This window comes from Scardinius erythrophthalmus (genome assembly GCF_964197995.2).
Source record: "Scardinius erythrophthalmus genome assembly, chromosome: 16".
Classification (NCBI taxonomy): Eukaryota; Metazoa; Chordata; class Actinopteri; order Cypriniformes; family Leuciscidae; genus Scardinius; species Scardinius erythrophthalmus.
In genome coordinates, this window is record NC_138236.1 from 14,350,956 (window position 1) to 14,370,097 (window position 19,142).

General features: G+C 35.8%; 1 protein-coding gene across 3 annotated transcripts in view; it reads left to right on the forward strand.

Moving 5' to 3' along the window:
• mroh1 (maestro heat-like repeat family member 1) overlaps positions 1–8,596 on the forward strand; it is a 33,913-nt gene extending 25,317 nt beyond the window's left edge. For all 3 annotated transcript variants that reach the window (XM_081388432.1, XM_081388433.1, XM_081388434.1), the window contains 12 exons: positions 148–302; positions 431–596; positions 1,405–1,610; positions 2,471–2,608; positions 2,918–3,032; positions 3,446–3,592; positions 3,913–4,101; positions 4,815–4,964; positions 5,117–5,251; positions 5,888–5,990; positions 6,180–6,245; positions 6,543–8,596. In XM_081388432.1, coding sequence (XP_081244558.1) covers positions 148–302; positions 431–596; positions 1,405–1,610; positions 2,471–2,608; positions 2,918–3,032; positions 3,446–3,592; positions 3,913–4,101; positions 4,815–4,964; positions 5,117–5,251; positions 5,888–5,990; positions 6,180–6,245; positions 6,543–6,619 — 1,647 coding nt within the window. In that variant the 3' untranslated portion in view covers positions 6,620–8,596. The remainder of the gene's footprint in view (positions 1–147; positions 303–430; positions 597–1,404; positions 1,611–2,470; positions 2,609–2,917; positions 3,033–3,445; positions 3,593–3,912; positions 4,102–4,814; positions 4,965–5,116; positions 5,252–5,887; positions 5,991–6,179; positions 6,246–6,542) is intronic.
• Positions 8,597–19,142: the final 10,546 nt, after the last annotated feature.

The window sequence follows — 19,142 nt, forward strand, 5'->3', positions numbered from 1 at the left end:
GAGTGGATTTTTAGTGAATAAAAACTTAAATTTCAATCTGTAGTTTAGCTGCTTGAAATGATTAGTAAATGGTAACAGAAAATTAGTTGAAAAGTATTTTCTATAACACTCCCAAAATTCACTTCTTGTGTCTTGACTCTTTGTCAGGTGCCAGAGATGTTGGAGGTGTTGCACAACCGGCTGCAGGTGATTGGTGAAGAGCAGGTTAAGGTGGCCATCGGTCAGTCCATCCTCATCCTCGCTACACAGCACCTTCAGACAGTGGTCAACACGCTCGTCGCCTACCCACTACCATACGACAGGTGATTATTGTTTGTGTTGTTTATGTGCATGGCATTCATTGTCTGGCATGTGCTCCATGATGCTCAAGCATAATAATGATGTGCTTGATGTGTGTGTGTGTGTGTGTGTCATTGTGTGTTTTCTCCAGCTGGAGCTGTGAGATGTGGATGGCTCTAGGAGCAGACAGCACTTTGGCCCTGCAAATCATGGAGATGATTATCGAGAAGCTCAGTGTTATGGTTCCCTATGTAGATAAGAAGGAGTCCATGTTAAGACCTGGTTTGACCAAAGTTGCCACAAGCCAACCATTGGCTGTAAGTTTTAATATTTGTGTCATTTGGCTTTTAAAACACATAATGCTAACTAGACATAATCTGTCAATTATGCAGAGTCAAGTAATGTTTCTGTATTTATTGAAAGAGAAATGCTGCATGAAGCAACAAAATCACAACAAAGCAAACACAATCCTTGTGAAGCAGGATGTAGGGATTTTACTGTGAGCTTCATACTTCCCATCCTGACATGTCAAGTGTTTGGCAATGTTATTGACAGTCACTGCTTGTTGAAACAGATACTAGTGGATGCAATTAATAGCTTGATTCTTTACTGTTGCATTAGTTAGGAAATGGTGTTAAACTGTTAAACCTCTTTTATTCCTTTTATTTATTAAATGGCTTTCACTACCATTGAAAAGTTTGGTGTCAGTGAATTTTTTTAAAAATGTTTTTGAACATCTCTTTTGCTCACCAAGACTGTATTTATTTGATCAAATATACATTAAAAGAGTAATATTGTGAAATATTACAATTTGACAACTTATTTTAAAATGTAATTTATTCCTGTGATGGCAAAGTTGAAACAATTGTACTGCTTAATATTTTTGTAGAAATCTTTGATGAATAGAACATTTAAAAGAACAAGTTTTATTTGAAATATAAATCTTTTGTAATCTAATCAATTTCTTTATTTTCACTTTTTAATGCATCCTTGCTGGATAAGGGAATTAATTTATTTTTAAAAAAAAAGCTACCCTCAAACTTTTAAACGGTAGTCTGTCTGTTTGTCAGTGCAGTGTCCTGTTTGATAATGAATAGTTATTGATTTTTATTCCATGTTTTCTAGATGACATGTGCCCTTCGTGAGATGATGCTGAATGGTCAGTCAGCTGACGCCGTGGCGTATCTGTTTCCAAAGCTCTTCAGTGCTCTGCTTTTGCGTTTGGGTTCTAGCGTAGGAGTTCAGCTACCTAAAGATCTCAACAGCAACAGCATCATTTCAGACCGCAAAACAACCAACAAAAACAATGTGGCTTATTTTGATGTGTGCGGGTGAGTGGCATACATATGCAATTGTGTGCTATTGTGCTTATTCAGAGTTACACTGTGTTCTCAAACTTTTTGACTCTGTTGTAATTGTGAGAAAGCTACTTGTTTTTAATCTTTTGGGGTATTTACAGAAACTGGGAATATTGATATATACCAAATTAACTATGATTCCAGAAATTTCAAGAGCTTGCAGTTCTTGATTTTATATGTTTCTTTTCAAAATAATTTAAATAGAGATTGGAGTTTTTTTTTCAGTATTTTAATGTCAATGATATTTTATTCATTAATATACTTTCCTCTTAATTAAGATCACTCCCTCAGCCTTGCAGAAGCGTTAATTAATTGTATGTCATTAACTGCCAAAGCAATATAACACAAAGTATAGCATTCTAGTGTATTAATTTTTTTTTTATGAAAATATGAAAAACTTCTCTAGATTTGTGTTTATGTTTATCACAGTCTGTCAAAAGGGTTCATATTTGTTTAATGTGAGAAGAACGAGATCATGGAGTGCTATGAGTTCAGAGGTTAGGAAAATGGTTGTTAGTTTTTATTTGTCAAATATACAGTTTAGCGGTCATTATACAAAAAAAGAAGCTTTTGCCAATTTGAAGAATAAAATAGCACCATGTAGTTAAAAATGCACAAAAAAATTCACCAAATAGATGTGCTTATTTGTTGTTTAGCTTAGCAACATACTGTCATGCTGTCTAAAAAGGGGTTTCAAATCAATCGCTTAGGAGATTTCATTTTGGGTCGGATGGTGAATTTGAAGTTAACTGTTCACGCAGATACGGAAGCAGCTCAGGATTTGATATGGAGTTAATAAGACATCTGTGTTTCTCTTTGCTGTGTGTGTTCAGTGTGGCAGTGGAGGCCTTGCGGATCCTGCTGGGTCGAGCTCAGCTAGACGCTGTCGTGAAACCATTAGATCAGGAGGGAGCTTGGGACAAGATGAAGGACCCGCAGCAGCACACAACAGGAGTCACTATGCTCTCCAGGTGCACACACCTGTCCTCCGTCATACACCAGTTCTCTTGGACTGTTTGTTGTTCTGCTATGTTAAATTAGATGTGTATAACCATAGAACTGTTCTTGAAGACACAGGATGTGTTCAATTACAACATTTTGACAGTGCTACACGTCGATTTCAAGCTGTTGTCTCATGCTACGTTTTTGTGGAAATTGGCAAGTTCAGAGTAATAAATAATTGTTCGAATTAACATGCTGTTTTCTGTCTCATTGTGGTAAGATTAAATGTGGTCTTCTACAATACTAGATTTTGAAAAAGCTATTCTTTCTATCATCAGAGCAATGGCAAAGCATGCTGGTCCAAGACTCCCCACAATTGTGGAGAGTCTGTGCCCTTCTCTCTGTAATATTTACGAGTGCCAGAGGATCACAGTCACAGCCTTCTTCTCTGAGGTGAGAACATTTATATTTATGTGATTTAAATTTTTTTAACAGATAAATTCAAAGCTTAGTAACAATGAATAGCTAAAGACTAATTATTTTACAAAACCACAGATTGTTCAGTGTTTATTTTAGATATTTTTTTAACAGTAGTTTATTTTATACTACTGTTCGAAAGTTTGGGGTCAGTATGATTTTTTGAATTGAATACTTATATTCAGCAAGGATAATTATAGTAATAATATATATATAAAATAATAATTACAGGCTAATTTTACATTCTATAAACTAAACTTTGGCCTGTTCTTGTATTCACCCCTTTAAGTCCAATACGACTTAAATTATATTATATATATTATAATTATATTATATTTTCAGATGTTGCTAGATTTAAATGTCAAGATTTATGTGTTTACTCCTTCTAGCTGCTGAACCACCATGTAGTGACTGAACTGATGATTTTGGACATGTTGATGAACAACATGATGGAAAGAATTACTGACACCTGCGGTACTGTCCGCATGCTGGCGGTCCGAGGCCTGGGGAACATTGCTGTGGGTTCACCCGAGAAGGTACAGAAGCTCTGCTTGACATCTGAAAACACCAATTGGATGAAAATTCTAATTGATTTTTTTAGGCAATGTTTCTTGGCAACAGTGTGAGATACATGGCAACTCGTTTATGCAACAATAATGAAAAGATTTTACCTAACAACTGCTGCCAAAAAGTTCCCCATGTTCCCCGCGCCCTCCATTGTTCTGCTCTGATTTTTTTCTTCTCTCTGTCGTCAAATGAAGTTATGTCATTACTTTCAAAAGCTTGGTAACAAAATCAGTCAGTTAAGTGTGTAATTATACATTGCTAAACTTTTTTTTTCTTTCTTCTCATTCAGGTGAATAAGTACGCAAAGGAGCTTTTAGCAGCCATGAGTTCAGGAATGGAAGAGAAGGATGATCCAGGGAAACTCATCACACTGGAGGCCATGTCAGGAATGTCCAAGATATTGCTTTACCTGGACCAAAAGAATGTCCAACTGCTTGTGGTTTACATCTTCATGAAGATAAAACCCTTTCTGGAGAATGTGAGTTTTGAGAGAAGGCTCAGAATATGTAAATCACAATTATGAAGCTGTAAACATTTTATTTATTCTAATTTAAAAAATAATAATATCAGTTTGATTACCGATAAAACAGTTTCTTTGGTGTCTCTACTTTTTTAAAAACATAAAAAAGCACAAGTCCAATGTTTCCACAACTATTTATGTTACATAAAATAATTACCAAAAATATTGTGCGTGTGTTCCACATTTGGGACCTTTTCTACTGCATGATTCATCATCATACTGAATAATTTAATTAATAAATAGATGATAATAAATACTATTAAAAATTGTTGAGCTCTTGCACACAAATTTGAGGTTAAAACAAATTATGGTTTCGACTGCATACTGTACCAAGAAAAATTGATAAATGTTGTCTATTTAAATATCAGCTTTAAAATGTATGTACACATGTCCTTGATTTTGGTAACATGGTTGCACAAGTTTCAAACAATTAAATAAAAAGAAAATAAATATTCAATAACTTTTGTTTGACTTTCTGAAGTTGACAATCAACATTTTCTAGAGGGTTAACACCTATATTGACTGACAATTTTCTTGAGAAAATCTTGGTACAAATAGGTCCTAAAACATTTGACTTTCTCAAGTAAATTCTTGGTTATTCTTGGTAAATGCAGGCTGTTAGAGTACATTGTTTTGGTTTACTTGAAAGATCTTTTGTCATGTTCTGTCAGGAGAACGATGAGATCCGATGTGCTTCCATCATGCTCCTGGGAAACCTGTCAAAGTTCGGCTCAGGTGAGCCCATCTTTAAAGACCAGATCCACAATGTTCTGGTCAGCTTGTTGTTGCACCTCAATGATCCCAACCCTCAAGTGGTCAAGGTCAGTGTTTAGTCTGCACACACTCCTACAACAATGATTGCTTATAATGGGTATAAACATTGAAATTTAGTTAAAAAGGATTATGCAAAAATAATAATAATGGAATTATTGCATGTTTGTGTTTATGTGTGTGTGTCTCTTTGTTCCCCTAGGCATGCAAGTATGCAATGCGCGTGTGCGCTCCAGTTGTAGGTTCAGAACAGATCTCTGCCATGTTCCAGAATCATCTTCTTGAGGAGAAGGGTCTGCACTATGGAGAGTTCATTAATGACCTCACCAAATACCTAGTATGGCAAGAACCAAAACTTAATTATAAGTACATGCATAGAATAACTGCACAGTACATTCTGTTCATCTCTCTCTGCATGCTAATGAGTTGACTGATTCCCTTTTATAAAGATTACTGTTATTATAATCACTGTGCTGTGCCACATTTGCATGTATCTTTGTATTCTTCTTTGATATACTTGATGTTTTTAATGTTGTCAGCAGTTTTAGTTTATAATACGGGGACTAAAGTCCAGTTCACACTGAGAGCAATAACTATAACGATAACTATATTAGCGTCCACACCAACACACAATATCGTTCTGTTTATTACAAGCATGTGCTGCATTTTGGTTGTCTGCTGCTTTAAATGCTCAAGCTTTTTAAAGCAGAATGGATTCTGATTGGCTGTTAATGTTTTTTATTTTTGCAAACATTGTGAAAGTGTTTCCAATGATATCGTTCCTCTGTGCCATTATTGTTATAGTTGAGGCGGGGACTCTGCTATCCTTTTAAATTTAGAACGATTTTTTCAAAACTATATTTATCGTTAAAGTTATTGTCCTTGGTGTGAACGGGCCTGAACAGATTGTTACTGATTGTTACTGATAATTTTGTCCAAAAAAAACAAACAATCATAATGTGTGTTCGCAAAGATCCAGGATTTCCCAGGCATGCTGAACTTCTACCACATCACAGTCATTCAGTTCTTCAAGAGTAACTGGTCTGAGATCAGAGGCGGTGCTGCCATGTTCATTGGTAAAAACTTTTATTATTATTATTATTATTATTATTATTTTGTTTAGTATTGCAAATATTTATGCTTCATTGAAAAGTTGTTTTTAACTTTAATAGTGCAATACAATATTTAAAAAAATAACTTTCTAGTATTTTTTTCCCTACTATTATTTTGTGATGGTTTTGTAACCGTGTTTTGTGAATTTTTAGGGTTTTTGCTTGGAAACCTTCCTGATGAGCATTTCTCCCATATGAATATGGGGTCAGTGACCAAGGGTAGGTACAGCAGTTCTATAATAATATCTGCAGTCAAGAGAAATATTTAAGGAAAGACAGCACATCCTTGTTATTGTGCTACATTTGCTGTTTCTTGGCACCTAAGGAATCTATTATTTTTGCTTCTATTTTAATGATGATTTTGTCTGGTAGTGCAATGTAGAATGTATTGCTGTTGAAACTCTTAAATACAGTAAATGCACCATGCTCTTGGTTGGTTATAACCTGACTTGTATGTTCAATGAAAGTATAATTTTTCTTTGATTAATGGACTAAGTTATTTTTTCCTCTCTCCAGGTCTGGTGATGCTGCTGCAGGATCCAGATCCTCTCGTGCGGGTGAAAGCCGCTGAAGCCATGGGTCATTTTCACTGACGTTACCTCCACTCTACAGCCAATCAGATTGGTCTTTGATTTTAAGTTTGTTGCTTTGAATAAGGAGGAAGCCTTGAATTGTTGTTCTAAAGGTTTTTTATTTTTGACCAAAGACTGTTCACTAGTTCTGCAAGAAAAGAGAAGAATAAAAAAAAGACATGTATTGACGTTACAGCACTTTTACTGCAAGTACTCTCAGTAATACGGTATGTGTGTGATCCCTAGAGTGGAGTTTTTCACCAGCGGTGATTTTTAATGTAAGGTATGTACTTGCAAGCCCTTTACAAATGAGATTTACTGAAAGTTTGTATGCAAATATTGCTGGTATTACTTGCTTGACCATTCCTGTAGCGTGGTAAATGCATTTCAGCACTTCATTAAAGGGGTCATGAAATGACATGTAAGAGGTCACTGTACAATAAAAAGCATTCTATACGTTTCAGAGCTTAAAACTTCCTTGTTAGTCCAAAAACATCTTTTATTGAAACCAAGCTCTGAAAATGACTCTTCAGATTTTGTCACATTTATGACATAATAGTGCGACTAAAGACTGCCTCTGCAGAATCAGATCAATGCTTACTTCGACATCATCAAATCTTTTGGCGCGTTAGTGAGATGAGAAGAGCGATAAATTATCACTCGACTAAAAATAACATTACCTTCCAAAGCATCTTAATGATAGGAAAGCAGGTTATTTATTTTCAACTATGTGAATATCTCAGCATTATTTGTTTGTTCGGTACATTTCACTGTGGATTCTTAGGTAAATCAGTCGTAATTTCGGCGCAAGCTTTGCAAACAGACAGTAATGCACTAACATGTAAGTAACAGGGTTAATTCTAATGCCTGATCTACAATCAGTGATTTCTGATATGTAATGATTTATGTTCAGTCAGATGTTATTTGTCTCAAAATCATTTATTTCTGTTTATGCGTCAGTAAATCGAGCCAATGAATCAATGGTTAACTTCACATCGTTTCTCTAAGTAGCACAAACATAATCTGTTATTTAAATTGTGATAATTATATACAGAAAGCGCTGGAGCTGTCAATCACACAGCGCGAGTTTATCAGTGACTGAGTTCTGGACTCCCGCCAAAACTCCCATTATAATTAATGACGCTGTCTACACTGCACAATGAATCTCTTATTTACATCTTGTTTGCACTGTTAGTTATGATGAAGTAGAGTAGAGATCTAAATATAATGTAGAGTATATCTAAAAAAAGATCTAATACTATAATCAACACTTTTCATGATTAGTTAATCTCGATAGCTGTAATAGTTAAAAAACGTAGTAAAAGTTTTCGAGAGAGTTACACAATTAATACTTATTTCATATGCAAAGGTTTAAGCCAATCATAGCAGTGGGCGTGTACATCTCACAGCAGACACGCCCCTTAAAACTAGAGGGACTCATGTTTCATACTCGTTTTGCAAAGCGTCTGTGTAGCTGAAACACCAGTGCCAGCCTTTTTGTGGCACTTGTCTTGTTCCGTTTTGTAAGTTATATCTGTGAAATTAATGATAATTCACAAGTGTGGCCACTGTTAAATGTTAATTCAATTTATTATTTTATCCTAATAAACAGGGCAAAAAGTGATGATGGTATGGTACATCCGCTATTTTTACAAGATTGGTACCTACTGTACAGTGTCCTCAAGAAGTAGTTGGACATACTATGAGATGCTATATAAACAGACTCGTAAATTAAACTTTTGATGGAGTGGGTCTATTTCAATGTAAATGGCCTAATGTCTTAATTCCTTTAACTGATTAATATTTAATGAATGTAGGCATGAATGAATTAGGGAACAAACACTTTGTAAACTGCATTGGTGTGATTCTCAGTCTCACAAGAGCCAAACATTAATTGCAAGCATTACAGTCTTAGTTAATGAAAATGATTAGAAGTCAAATGTCTTTAGATATTGTCTTAGTATATACACTACTGTACAGGTTTGGGGTCCTTAATTTAAAAAAAAAAAATGTTTTTTTTTTTTTTTTTTTTTTTTTTGAGACGTGAATACATTTATTCTGGAAGCATGCATTAAATTGAAAGACTTTTACAAAAGCTTTCTATTTAAAAAAAATGCTGTTCTTTTGCACTTTTTATTCATCAAAGAATCCTGAAAAATAAATCACATTTCCACAAAAAAAATTAAGCAGCACAACTGTTTTCAGCATTGATAATAAGGAATGTTTCTTAAAGGGTTAGTTCACCCAAAAATTTAAATTCTGTCAGTAATTACTCGCCCTCATGCCATTTCAAACCCGTAAGACTTTCGTTCGTCTTCGGAACACAAATGAAGATCTTTTTGATGAAATCTGAGAGCTTTCTGTCCCTCCATTGACAGCTACACAACTACCACTTTGACACACAGTTCTTAAAGAGATTTTAAAACTATGAGAACTATATGAATTGAGCAAATTTTAGTCAAAATTTTCTGAAGAGCAATCTTCAAAGTCACTTTGACACGATCACTTTATATGATGAACAGATTGAATTTAGACTTCTATACTAAGGCATATAAACATCAATCCTACGGGTTTTGGGGGATTTTCAGTTTTGGGTGAACTATCCCTTTAAGCAGCAATTAAATCAGCATATTAATGATTTCTAAAGGATCATGTGACACTGAATGTAGGAATAAATTACATTTTAAAATATATTACAGTATAAAATAGTTACTGTAATTAGTAAACATATTTCAAAATATTGTTTTTACTGTATTTTGGTCAAATAAATGCAGTTTTGGCAAGCATAAGACTTACTGACCCCAAACTTTTGAACTGCCTGACTATTCTATTCTGCAAAACAGTGGATCCTCTTTGACATTATGAAGAAGAGCTGAGGCTCTGGGTGCGGAGAGAGAGAAAAATATTACAACTCCTTTGTTGCTAATTGTGTTGAATATGCATTAGCACAAGTCAATCAAATTAAAGTGCTTACTACGAACAATTAATCTAAACGCTTTCGAATGTAGCAATTAGTGGCAGTTATTCCTGGTCAGGAAAGTGGTCAGGAATCTCATGTGGTAATGACACTGGGATTCATTATTGGAGAAGTCACTGAAATTGTGTTTGTTTCTGGGAATCACGGTATCGGGTGTTACGTTTGCATCTTCAAATCAATTTGTTTATATGTCTGTCGTTTTATTTTTTGACAGGATTGTTTTGTATCATGTAAAGCTGATCTCTGGATGATGGAAATGACAATATGTAGAACTGAATAAAAGTTATTAGGCTATAGGCCTACATGACAACCCAGACCTCAACTCTCATGTTCGTTTAATTGATAAAGAGTGCTGGAATTTTTAGATAAGTTCACACACGTTCTTTTTTTTTCTTGCTGACCTTAAAATTGTGAACGGTAGTGTGTATAAGCAACAAAGTTTTTCGTAAAACATTAGACGAAATCCTTCCAGTCTGGTTGGTGCATCCAGATTTGAGCTAAAGGAGTGGTCTGATATTTCATGGTGGCCTTAGACGCCCTTAGTACCTTGGCGAACCGTAATGATATTCATTCGGTAAAATGTTATAGGCATATATGTCAAAGGATCATGATATTACCATCCGATTCCATCGAGCATGGTAGCGCGACAGCACTTTTCTGTACTGGAACGCAGTACTGTATGTATTTCACTTCCAGATGTAGCCACAAGAGGCCGCCACAATGCGAGTTAAGGAAGCCCCTTGACACTTCCAGCATTAAGCTGACTAACAACATAAATGACGAGCCTAACCGAATGAGACTGCTCATCCAACAATAATTCTACTGGACCAAAAGGTCAAAGCTACCTTGATTAGATTCTGATTTTCAAAATCACATTACATTTGCAGGCAAATAGAAAGGCCTTTTAATCCTTAATGAAGGTGTTTGAAAGATTAGAGGCAGGACTACATGAGATTGTGACTGTGGACACGTGGTGTGTACCTGAGGGTAATTTTCTCTGTTGGATGCGCTGGCCGTCCTTCTCCCTAATCAAGCTGATCTTGCCTTTCGGCTCACGTCTATTGACTCTCTCCACCTATTCTGCCGGCTATAGCAGCAAGATTAGCCTTCATTTGTTTGCAGTTTGATAACGTTTTCATTGTGTCCATTTCTCAAATTTAAAAATAGGCAGAAAATGGGGAAAGGGTTTCTCTGTGTGTGTGTGTGTGTGTGTGTGTGTGGTTGAGAGAGAGAAAGAGAATTGGAGCACATAGGATATATGAACTTTTAAAGCGTCCTCTTCCATCATCCTATGTGTCTCCTCAGCCAAACTGACAAATATTCAGGTTGTGAATAACTATATTAATTCCGTTCCTTTCATCATAGCAATTTTTATGACAGGGCCTTCTGCATTAAAAACAAGCTGAAACATCAGAAAACTCCTCAAGGCTTCATTTAATTCTGCGAGAAGAGCCAAGTTCTGATGTTCGGCTGATATAATCAGCACATGCTGTACTTTATCCCTGCAGTTTACCTGCAGGACTGAGCTTTACACTGTATGTAATATTTTATAATATAATTTATAAATGGCTCAGAGCTCTTAAATGCGCCCTTTCCAGCCTTTTAGAAATCTTCTGAAATTTGTTCATACCCACAGAGCAAATATGAGAGTACACGCTGTTTACTTACTTTTTATCGACCCTATTTCCAGAATAATTTTCCAAATGTTATTTTCTGTCAGTATTACTTTACAGAACTCAGATTGTTTATTCTATACAAACGCTCCGATTTCTGCACCGTAATGATTTCCACACACTTTCAAGGGAAAGTTTCTATCTCCCTCTCATTCCCTCTCTCTATCCATCCTTCTGGCTCTCCCTCACCCTTTCTCTGAAATTACACTCATTCATTCCCCTGTGTCAGAGCAGGAGAGAGAGACAGCGAGTGCGTATCTGCAGTTGACCTGGCTCTCTGAGAACATATGGATCTAATCTAAGACTCGATTGCTTGGCTCACATGTGATAGTGCCCATCAATTCATACCCTGTGATGCAATGGGAGAAAATCCTTCCAGAGTTCTGAGGGTATTATATTTCAGTGCGGATGATGCCAGAGCAGACCAGGGCAAAATAGATTGTGGCCTCATGGATGTTAAAACTATTTCTATACGTAATGCTGCATTAGTCTCTGCTGTTTCACGGAATATTGCCCTGGAATGAAAACAAAGCATTAATAATAAAAGAAGAAGAAAAGTAAGCAGATGATGATAACTTTAACGTTTTGTTTAAACAGTAACACGCACAGTAAGTAAAGTTAGTGTTTTTCCATTATTTTCTCGTGACTTGATCCAGGCCTGTTGCTTAAATTCAAACTATTTCTTGCGAAAATGTGAAAATATGCATGAACATGGCTAAAGTTAAAAAGCTGAAGCTCAGCTGAATAATTTAATTCTTCATAAAGTGTATTGGGTTTGAATTATTCCATGCTTGAACCTGGTCAATCGTGACATGCAGTGGTCAAATATTCCTAAATATGCTGTCGTCCATGGCAACCAATCATCTGCCTAACTGAAATTGGTGCTACTTTCAAGTCTCTCATATATCACACATCACAATTTATGTACAGTATCATAACAAAGTATGTAAATCTATCATTAATATAATTATTTTAGGCCACACTCAGTTTTATAGAATAATGCTCATCTCTCTATCCAGCAAGTCCTAGGCCAACACTGAAAGAATAAAGGTTCCAAAAGGTTTTTTTTTTTTTTTTTTTTTTTTTTGCAGTGATGCCATAGAAGAACCATTTTAGGTCCCCTCCCTGGTGAAAAAGACGTGAATTTTGCAATAACATAAAGTTACTTTGTCTTGAGCTGACCAGCCAATTGACCTTTCGCAGGGAGCTTGATTGACAGGTGATCTGACCAATCATACTTCGCCATCTGCCATTTTGTCCGACAAAGCAGTAAGGAGAGTTAGTAGATTAACATCGGAGGATTTGAACTTGAAAAACGGAGTGTACTGACGCCTTTCCGTGGTTAAAACAACATTCCTTCTTATGTTTGTTCATGTTTATTTGAGGCTATAAATTAACTAGAAGGAAGAGATGATCGGTTCACGAGCAGCTTTAACTGATGCTCTACAGCGATTTGTTACGACACATTAAAGAGCCACAAAACGGTATTTATTGTTTAAATTTCTTTTAAAAAAAATGACCAAATTTGAAAGGTGAGACTTTGTTTAATATGTTTAATATCAAACGTAACCGAAAAGTAACCTGGTCTGTCCTGTCTGTCAGCGTGTTGTCAGTCTCCTCTCTGCTCCGCGATGTATTTTTCACTGCGTGAGAACATGGTGTGGCGTGAGAACGGCGTAGCTTGTCGGACATAGCGACAGTAACTAAAGGGGGGCGGGTCTTTGCGAACGGTCAATTGTGTGTTGATTGGTGTGTATATTTGTTCAAGCTTCACAACATTATTGCCTTTTTGATTTAATATATATTTCTAATTACAAATTACTAAATACAAAGATTACATTGTTAAAAGGGATGCTTATAAGAGAGCATACATTTGAAACTGCTGAGTCTGTGAAGGGTTTTGATTATATTACCCACCAAGTACATTGTCCTCAGCGTACTGTCATTCTTAAAAAGACATAATTTGTCTTATATGTGTACATACATATATATATATATATATATATATATATATATATATATATATATATATATATATATATATGTGTGTGTGTGTGTGTATATATAATCTCTCTTTTTCATATATATTGATATTTGTTGTTTTTCAGACCAGCTGCTATAGAAGAAAAACTGAAATCTGACTGCAGAGACAAGCGAAGAAGAGAGTAAGTTTGGTTTAATCTCATATGACCTCTGTTATAGAGATTTTTCAGGCCTATTGAAAGGTGATTAGGAAAATGTTAGCAACGTGTTAATTTCAGGTGTCTAATTTGTGCTGCCTTTGAGTCATTCATGTAAAAATCTGTTTATTTAATTGTTTTTTTTTTAGTAAAGCTGCAAGTCACTTGTCCTAGTTGTCCTGGCATACAATATTTTGCACATCTTCTAATTTGCAACAGAGACCACATGACCACAAGACACGTTCATGGGAAATCCCCTGGTTTAAATAAACCACAATTATCAATATACAACATACCCTCTAATACTCACAGGTTGCTTTATTGCTGCAAATAACTATATCAGTGACTTTTTGATTGAACTCTGCTCACTGTAAGTTGTGGTGGGCTTCTTCTAATCTCATGTTCAATGGAACTCATAGAGTGATGACAGACAAGAGGAAAAAAATGGACACTCATTTTTAGCTTGATTAGGATATAGTCAAAGCTTTGAAAGGTAAACTGAGAAGTCAACGGAATTCTAATGCATTTCTATGCAAATTATTATACCGAATTCAAACATGGACACAAAAATGTTAATCATTGGTTCATTTTATATAAATTCTTCTTCCCTTTCACAGATCCTAAAGCAGTCTTCAAATACTACAGTGTCTGAACCACAAGCCCGCAGTTGCAGTTACAAAAATCACAGCATGCTGTGTCAGTTTGACACACTTTATGCATTCTAGGGATTTCTAACATTCTAACATTTTAATAATTTGAAGAAACCTTTTTTCGCTAGCCTATATAAAACCTTTTGTGCAATGGAAACGTTCCAAGGATGTTAAAGTTTCCTCATGGACCCACACAGGTGCTAATAAAGAACCCTCATTTTTAGAAGTGAAGAAAAGACGCCCTATGATAAATCTGATCTATCTGTACAGGGCATTATTTGGTTAATAATGTTCCGTTTTTAATGAGGAATCACCACTGTTAATAGAGTCTTAATTAACCAGAAATCACCCACTCCTTTAAACTAATTAAACAACATTTGAGCCATTTTATCAGAAGGACTCTTAAATTGTTTTCAGTAGTTGAAGAGGACAAACGTCCTTCAGGGAGAGAGGAGAATTATTTTGTCAAGAGGACATTCAGAGAATTACCCTGCCTCTCCAAATTAAACGTCTGGTTGAGCCACTCAGAATCAATTTAAAGTGTCGTTCTGGTAGAGGACAAGCTACCTTTGCATGTTAATAACTGTCAATTAATGAATTCAACTCTCAGATGGTTAAACTCATCACAGCTCTGCGCCGTTGTCTAATATTAATGCTAATGATGTCAAGATCTTCTGAGGGCAAACTTCAAACATGTTGAAATTACTCATAATGGTTCAGAAATATGTGTCTAAGGAGAGGACAGCCGGTTTGGAGAGTAAGAGGTGATAATTGCATGCTTCTGTGATGTCAGCATGTTCTGACTCATTTTAACTCTGACCCAGGATCACACAGAAAAGTTAGCCTCTCTCTGGGTCAACATGTCAATTCAAAGAGGCATTTGTGGACAGAAGGAGAGAGAGAGAGATTACGCCTTGCATTCCTTGACAAAGTCACAGGAACTGAATTTCAGAGACAGAAAGAGACTGAGGAGCATTTGCAAAACTTTCTCTCAAAAACCTTTGTGTTATCAAAGTCCCTCACAGGCAAGTCAGTCGTCTTGGTGGCCATTTTAATACATTGGGGCTCAACAATAAGAATAGCTCGCCAGTTTATTAGGGAGGCGGTGTGATAGAATAAGAATTTATCCTTTTGGGCCACTGCTGCTTTGAAACTGAAAGATTTAACCAACATTAATTGATCTTGTAGATCCAGTCCCTGGTGAAAAATAAATATACTAAAATGTATTTGAATTGCATTTAATTGCATACTACAAATACTTTTACATATTTATGTACTTAACATAAAGACCCTGCAATTGTACTTTGGGTATAGTAAGTTGATATACTTAAAGTGTGCTAAATTGGAACAACTGTTTAATGCACTTTAGTTATACGGAAATAGTGTTGAGGTCCAATAAAGAGATACTTATTTGATTGTGTATATAATATATATTTATATTTGAAGTATACTTTAGGTACACTTTAAATATCTTGAATTTAAAGATTGATATTATACAGTGATGATTCTATCCTTACTAATAGTGATATTAAAACACATTTTAGGTTTAATATTATGAGATGTGCATTGTGCAATAAAGATGAAATCCAAATAAAGTTAAATTAAAATATTTATACAAGTAAGACTCAAGCGATATATCAGTAAATATGTTAATGGATTTGTAATATGCTTAGTATAAAATAAATGTTTTTTTTGTTGTTGTTGTTTTATAAGGGGTTTTATGCCTTGCAAAATTAAATGTCTAGCTTTCTGTGATTTATTCTACTTTGTCGTTGCCAAATCTGTTGATTCGTCACCACGACTTGCTTAGAATGTCATTGTTTTGTGGCAAATTCAAAAGTTAAAGTTATTTAATAGATAGATAGCTTGTTGCTATTTTCTTTTTGTAAAAAAATAATTGTAAAAAATATATATGTGACCTATGCTGGCAAAATGTACATTCCCTATTAAAAAAAACTTAAAGTCCTTAAAGTCAACCTTAAAATCTCTGGTAATAACACCAAATTTGGCATACACCAAGTCAAAACATATCTATAGGAAAAATATATATATTTTTTTTTCCCATTATACCACAATTGTTTAATTAACATTAATGAAACAGACAGCCTATATTAAGGCCTACTGTACCGCATAGATATAATATAAGGTTACTCATCAGATGTTCTCCTCCAGCAGTTCACCAAATGTTCACTTAAGACATAACAGATAAGGCAAGGCAAGGCAAGTTTATTTATATAGTACATTTCATACACTATGGCAATTCAAAGTGCTTTACATAGAAAGGAATAAAAATAATCACAAAATAAAAGCAAGCTAATCTATTTGACGTCTCCAATAGATCCCTAAATCGGACAGGAGGAACTCTAGGACTGACTCCTTGGGTTCACTGCCCCATCAGTCCGCACCCCCCAAAAAAAACTTTGTTCAGAAGCTCTAGGAATGGAGTCGATCCAGTCCGCACCCCACAGAATCTCGAGTTTAATTGATACATCAAACTTACTACTCCACCACAGACCCAGGTCATCAGCATGGTTTCATCTCTCAATATCTCCAATTAAGTAATTTATGTTAGTCTCTTATCCAATTTTCAGTGCCATTTGAGTTTAGAATCAAAAGGAGAATGCAGAAATAAAATACAGTGTAATCAGTCAGACGCACAGTGGCACAGTACTCATTCAGTAAATGCACAGCTAAACAGAAGTGTTTTGAGTCTGGATTTGAATGTGACTACTGTATGAGCACATTTGATCTCTTCTGGAAGCTGGTTCCAGCTGCCGCTGGCATAATAGCTAAAAGCGGACTCGCCATGCTTAGAGTGAACCTTTGGTATTTCTAGTTGATGTGATCCTAATGATCTGAGTGTTCTGTTAGGTTTATATTCAGGGAGCATATCTGTAATGTATTGAGGTCCTAGGCCATTGAGTGATTTATATATCAGTAATAATACTTTAAAATCAATCCTAAATGTAACTGGGAGCCAATGTAAAGACCTGAGGACTGGTGTTATATGTTCATATTTTCTGTTTCTGCTCAGAATCCTGGCAGCAGCGTTCAGTATGAGCTGGAACTGTCTTATGGTCTTTTTGGGAAGGCCAGTGAGGAGTCCATTACAATAATCCACCCTGCTGGTGATGAAAGCATGCACAAGTTTCTCTAAGTCTTGTCTGGAAACAAAGCATCTAATTCTTGCAATATTTTTGAGATGATAGTATGCTGAATTAGTTATTGCTTTGACATGACTACTGAAACTATGGTCTGACTCCAGAATCACACCGAGATTCCTGACTTGATTTATAGTTGTTTGACCCCTAGCGTCAAGGTATGCGTTTACCTTGAGAACTTTATCTTTGTTTCCAAACGCAATGACTTCAGTTTTGTCTTTGTTTAACTGCAGAAAGTTTTGGCGCATCCAACTGTTCACTTCATCAATACATTGGCACAGGGAGTCAATGGGGCTGTAATCATTAGGCGATAGGGATAAGTAGATCTGTGTGTCGTCATGCATAGCTCTGGTAAGCAATTTGGTTATTTTTTATTATTTGGCTCAGTGGGAGCATATACAGGTTGAACGGGAGTGGCGCAAGAATTGAGCCTTGAGGGACTCCACATGTCATGGATGTCCATTCAGACTTATGGTCTCCTATACTCACATAATAATTTAGGGGACTATCCCAGAAAGCCCGACCCAGTTTTCCAGCCTGTCAAGATGTACAGTATGTTATGATCGACAGTGGCAAATGCAGCACTGAGGTCGAGTAGTACCAGAATTGATGTTTTGCCTGTATCAGTATTTAAACAAATATTGTTTATTATCTTTATGAGCTGTGATGTGGTCGGACACCAGATTGAAAATTGTCAAAGTATCCATTTGTGATTAAGAATTTGTTCAGCTGATTGAAGACAACTTTTTCAATGATCTTGCCTATGAAAGGAATATTTGAGATTGGTCTGTAATTGCTCAATATGTTGCTATCCAGATTGCTCTTTTTCAGGAGGGGCTTGACAACTGCAGTTTTACGGGACTATGAAAAAGTTCATAGAAAAGTGAGGAATTTACCACTTCAAGGAGATCCGCTTCCAAGCAGTTTAACACACTTTTGAAAAAGGAAGTGGGGATTGTGTCAAAGGCGCATGTTAATGTTTTAAGGTGCTGAACTGTTTCGTCCAAAATTGTACCACTAATTTCTGCAAAATCAGACATAGTAACTTTCTGCGGATGTGGTCTGATCTGTCTGACCTCAGTGCCACGCGAGGATTTGCTGATCGCCTTTCTGATATTATTGATTTTCTCAGAGAAGAAAGAAGCTAACTCACTATATTTGCTGTCTGAGAGCATTTCACTGGGAATCTGGCTTGGGGGTTTGTTAGACTCTCTACAGTAGCAAAAAGAGTGCACGTGTTGTTTATGTTTCTGTTTATAATATTTGAGAAGAAAGTATGTCTAGCTTTGTTCCACATTGAAAGCATGGAGGCTGTCTTTATAGATGTTATAATGGACTACAAGTGTTATCTTCCGCCACATGCGCTCAGCTTTTCTGCATTGTCTTTTCATATTTTGCACTGCTGTTGAGTTTCGCCAAGGTGATTTTTGTCTGCCACTCTTCTTCCTGACTTTCACAGGAGCAATATCATCTATTACACTCTGAGTTAAAGGACTCAAGGAGAGAATCAACAGAGTCTGCAGATATGCTTGGTGTTAAAGATGTGGCCTTCATAAATAGCACACTAGTGTTCTCATTTAAGCATCTCTTCTTGACAGACACAGATCTAGCTTCAATAGTAGGATAGATCTGTCAAAGAAAATACAGAAATTATCAGACAGTGCTACATCCTTAATAACAATCAATGAAATATTTAGACCCTTACTGATAAGTAAATCTAGAGTGTGCCCACGATTGTGTGTGTGTCCGTGTACATGTTGAGTCAGATCAAAAGTAAACAGTCATGATTTATTTTGCCATATTGGTTTCTGCGTTATCTACGTGAATATTAAAATCCCCAGCAATAGCAAAACAGTCAAACTCTGAGGAAATTGTTGATAACAGCTCTGTAAAGTCCTCAGCA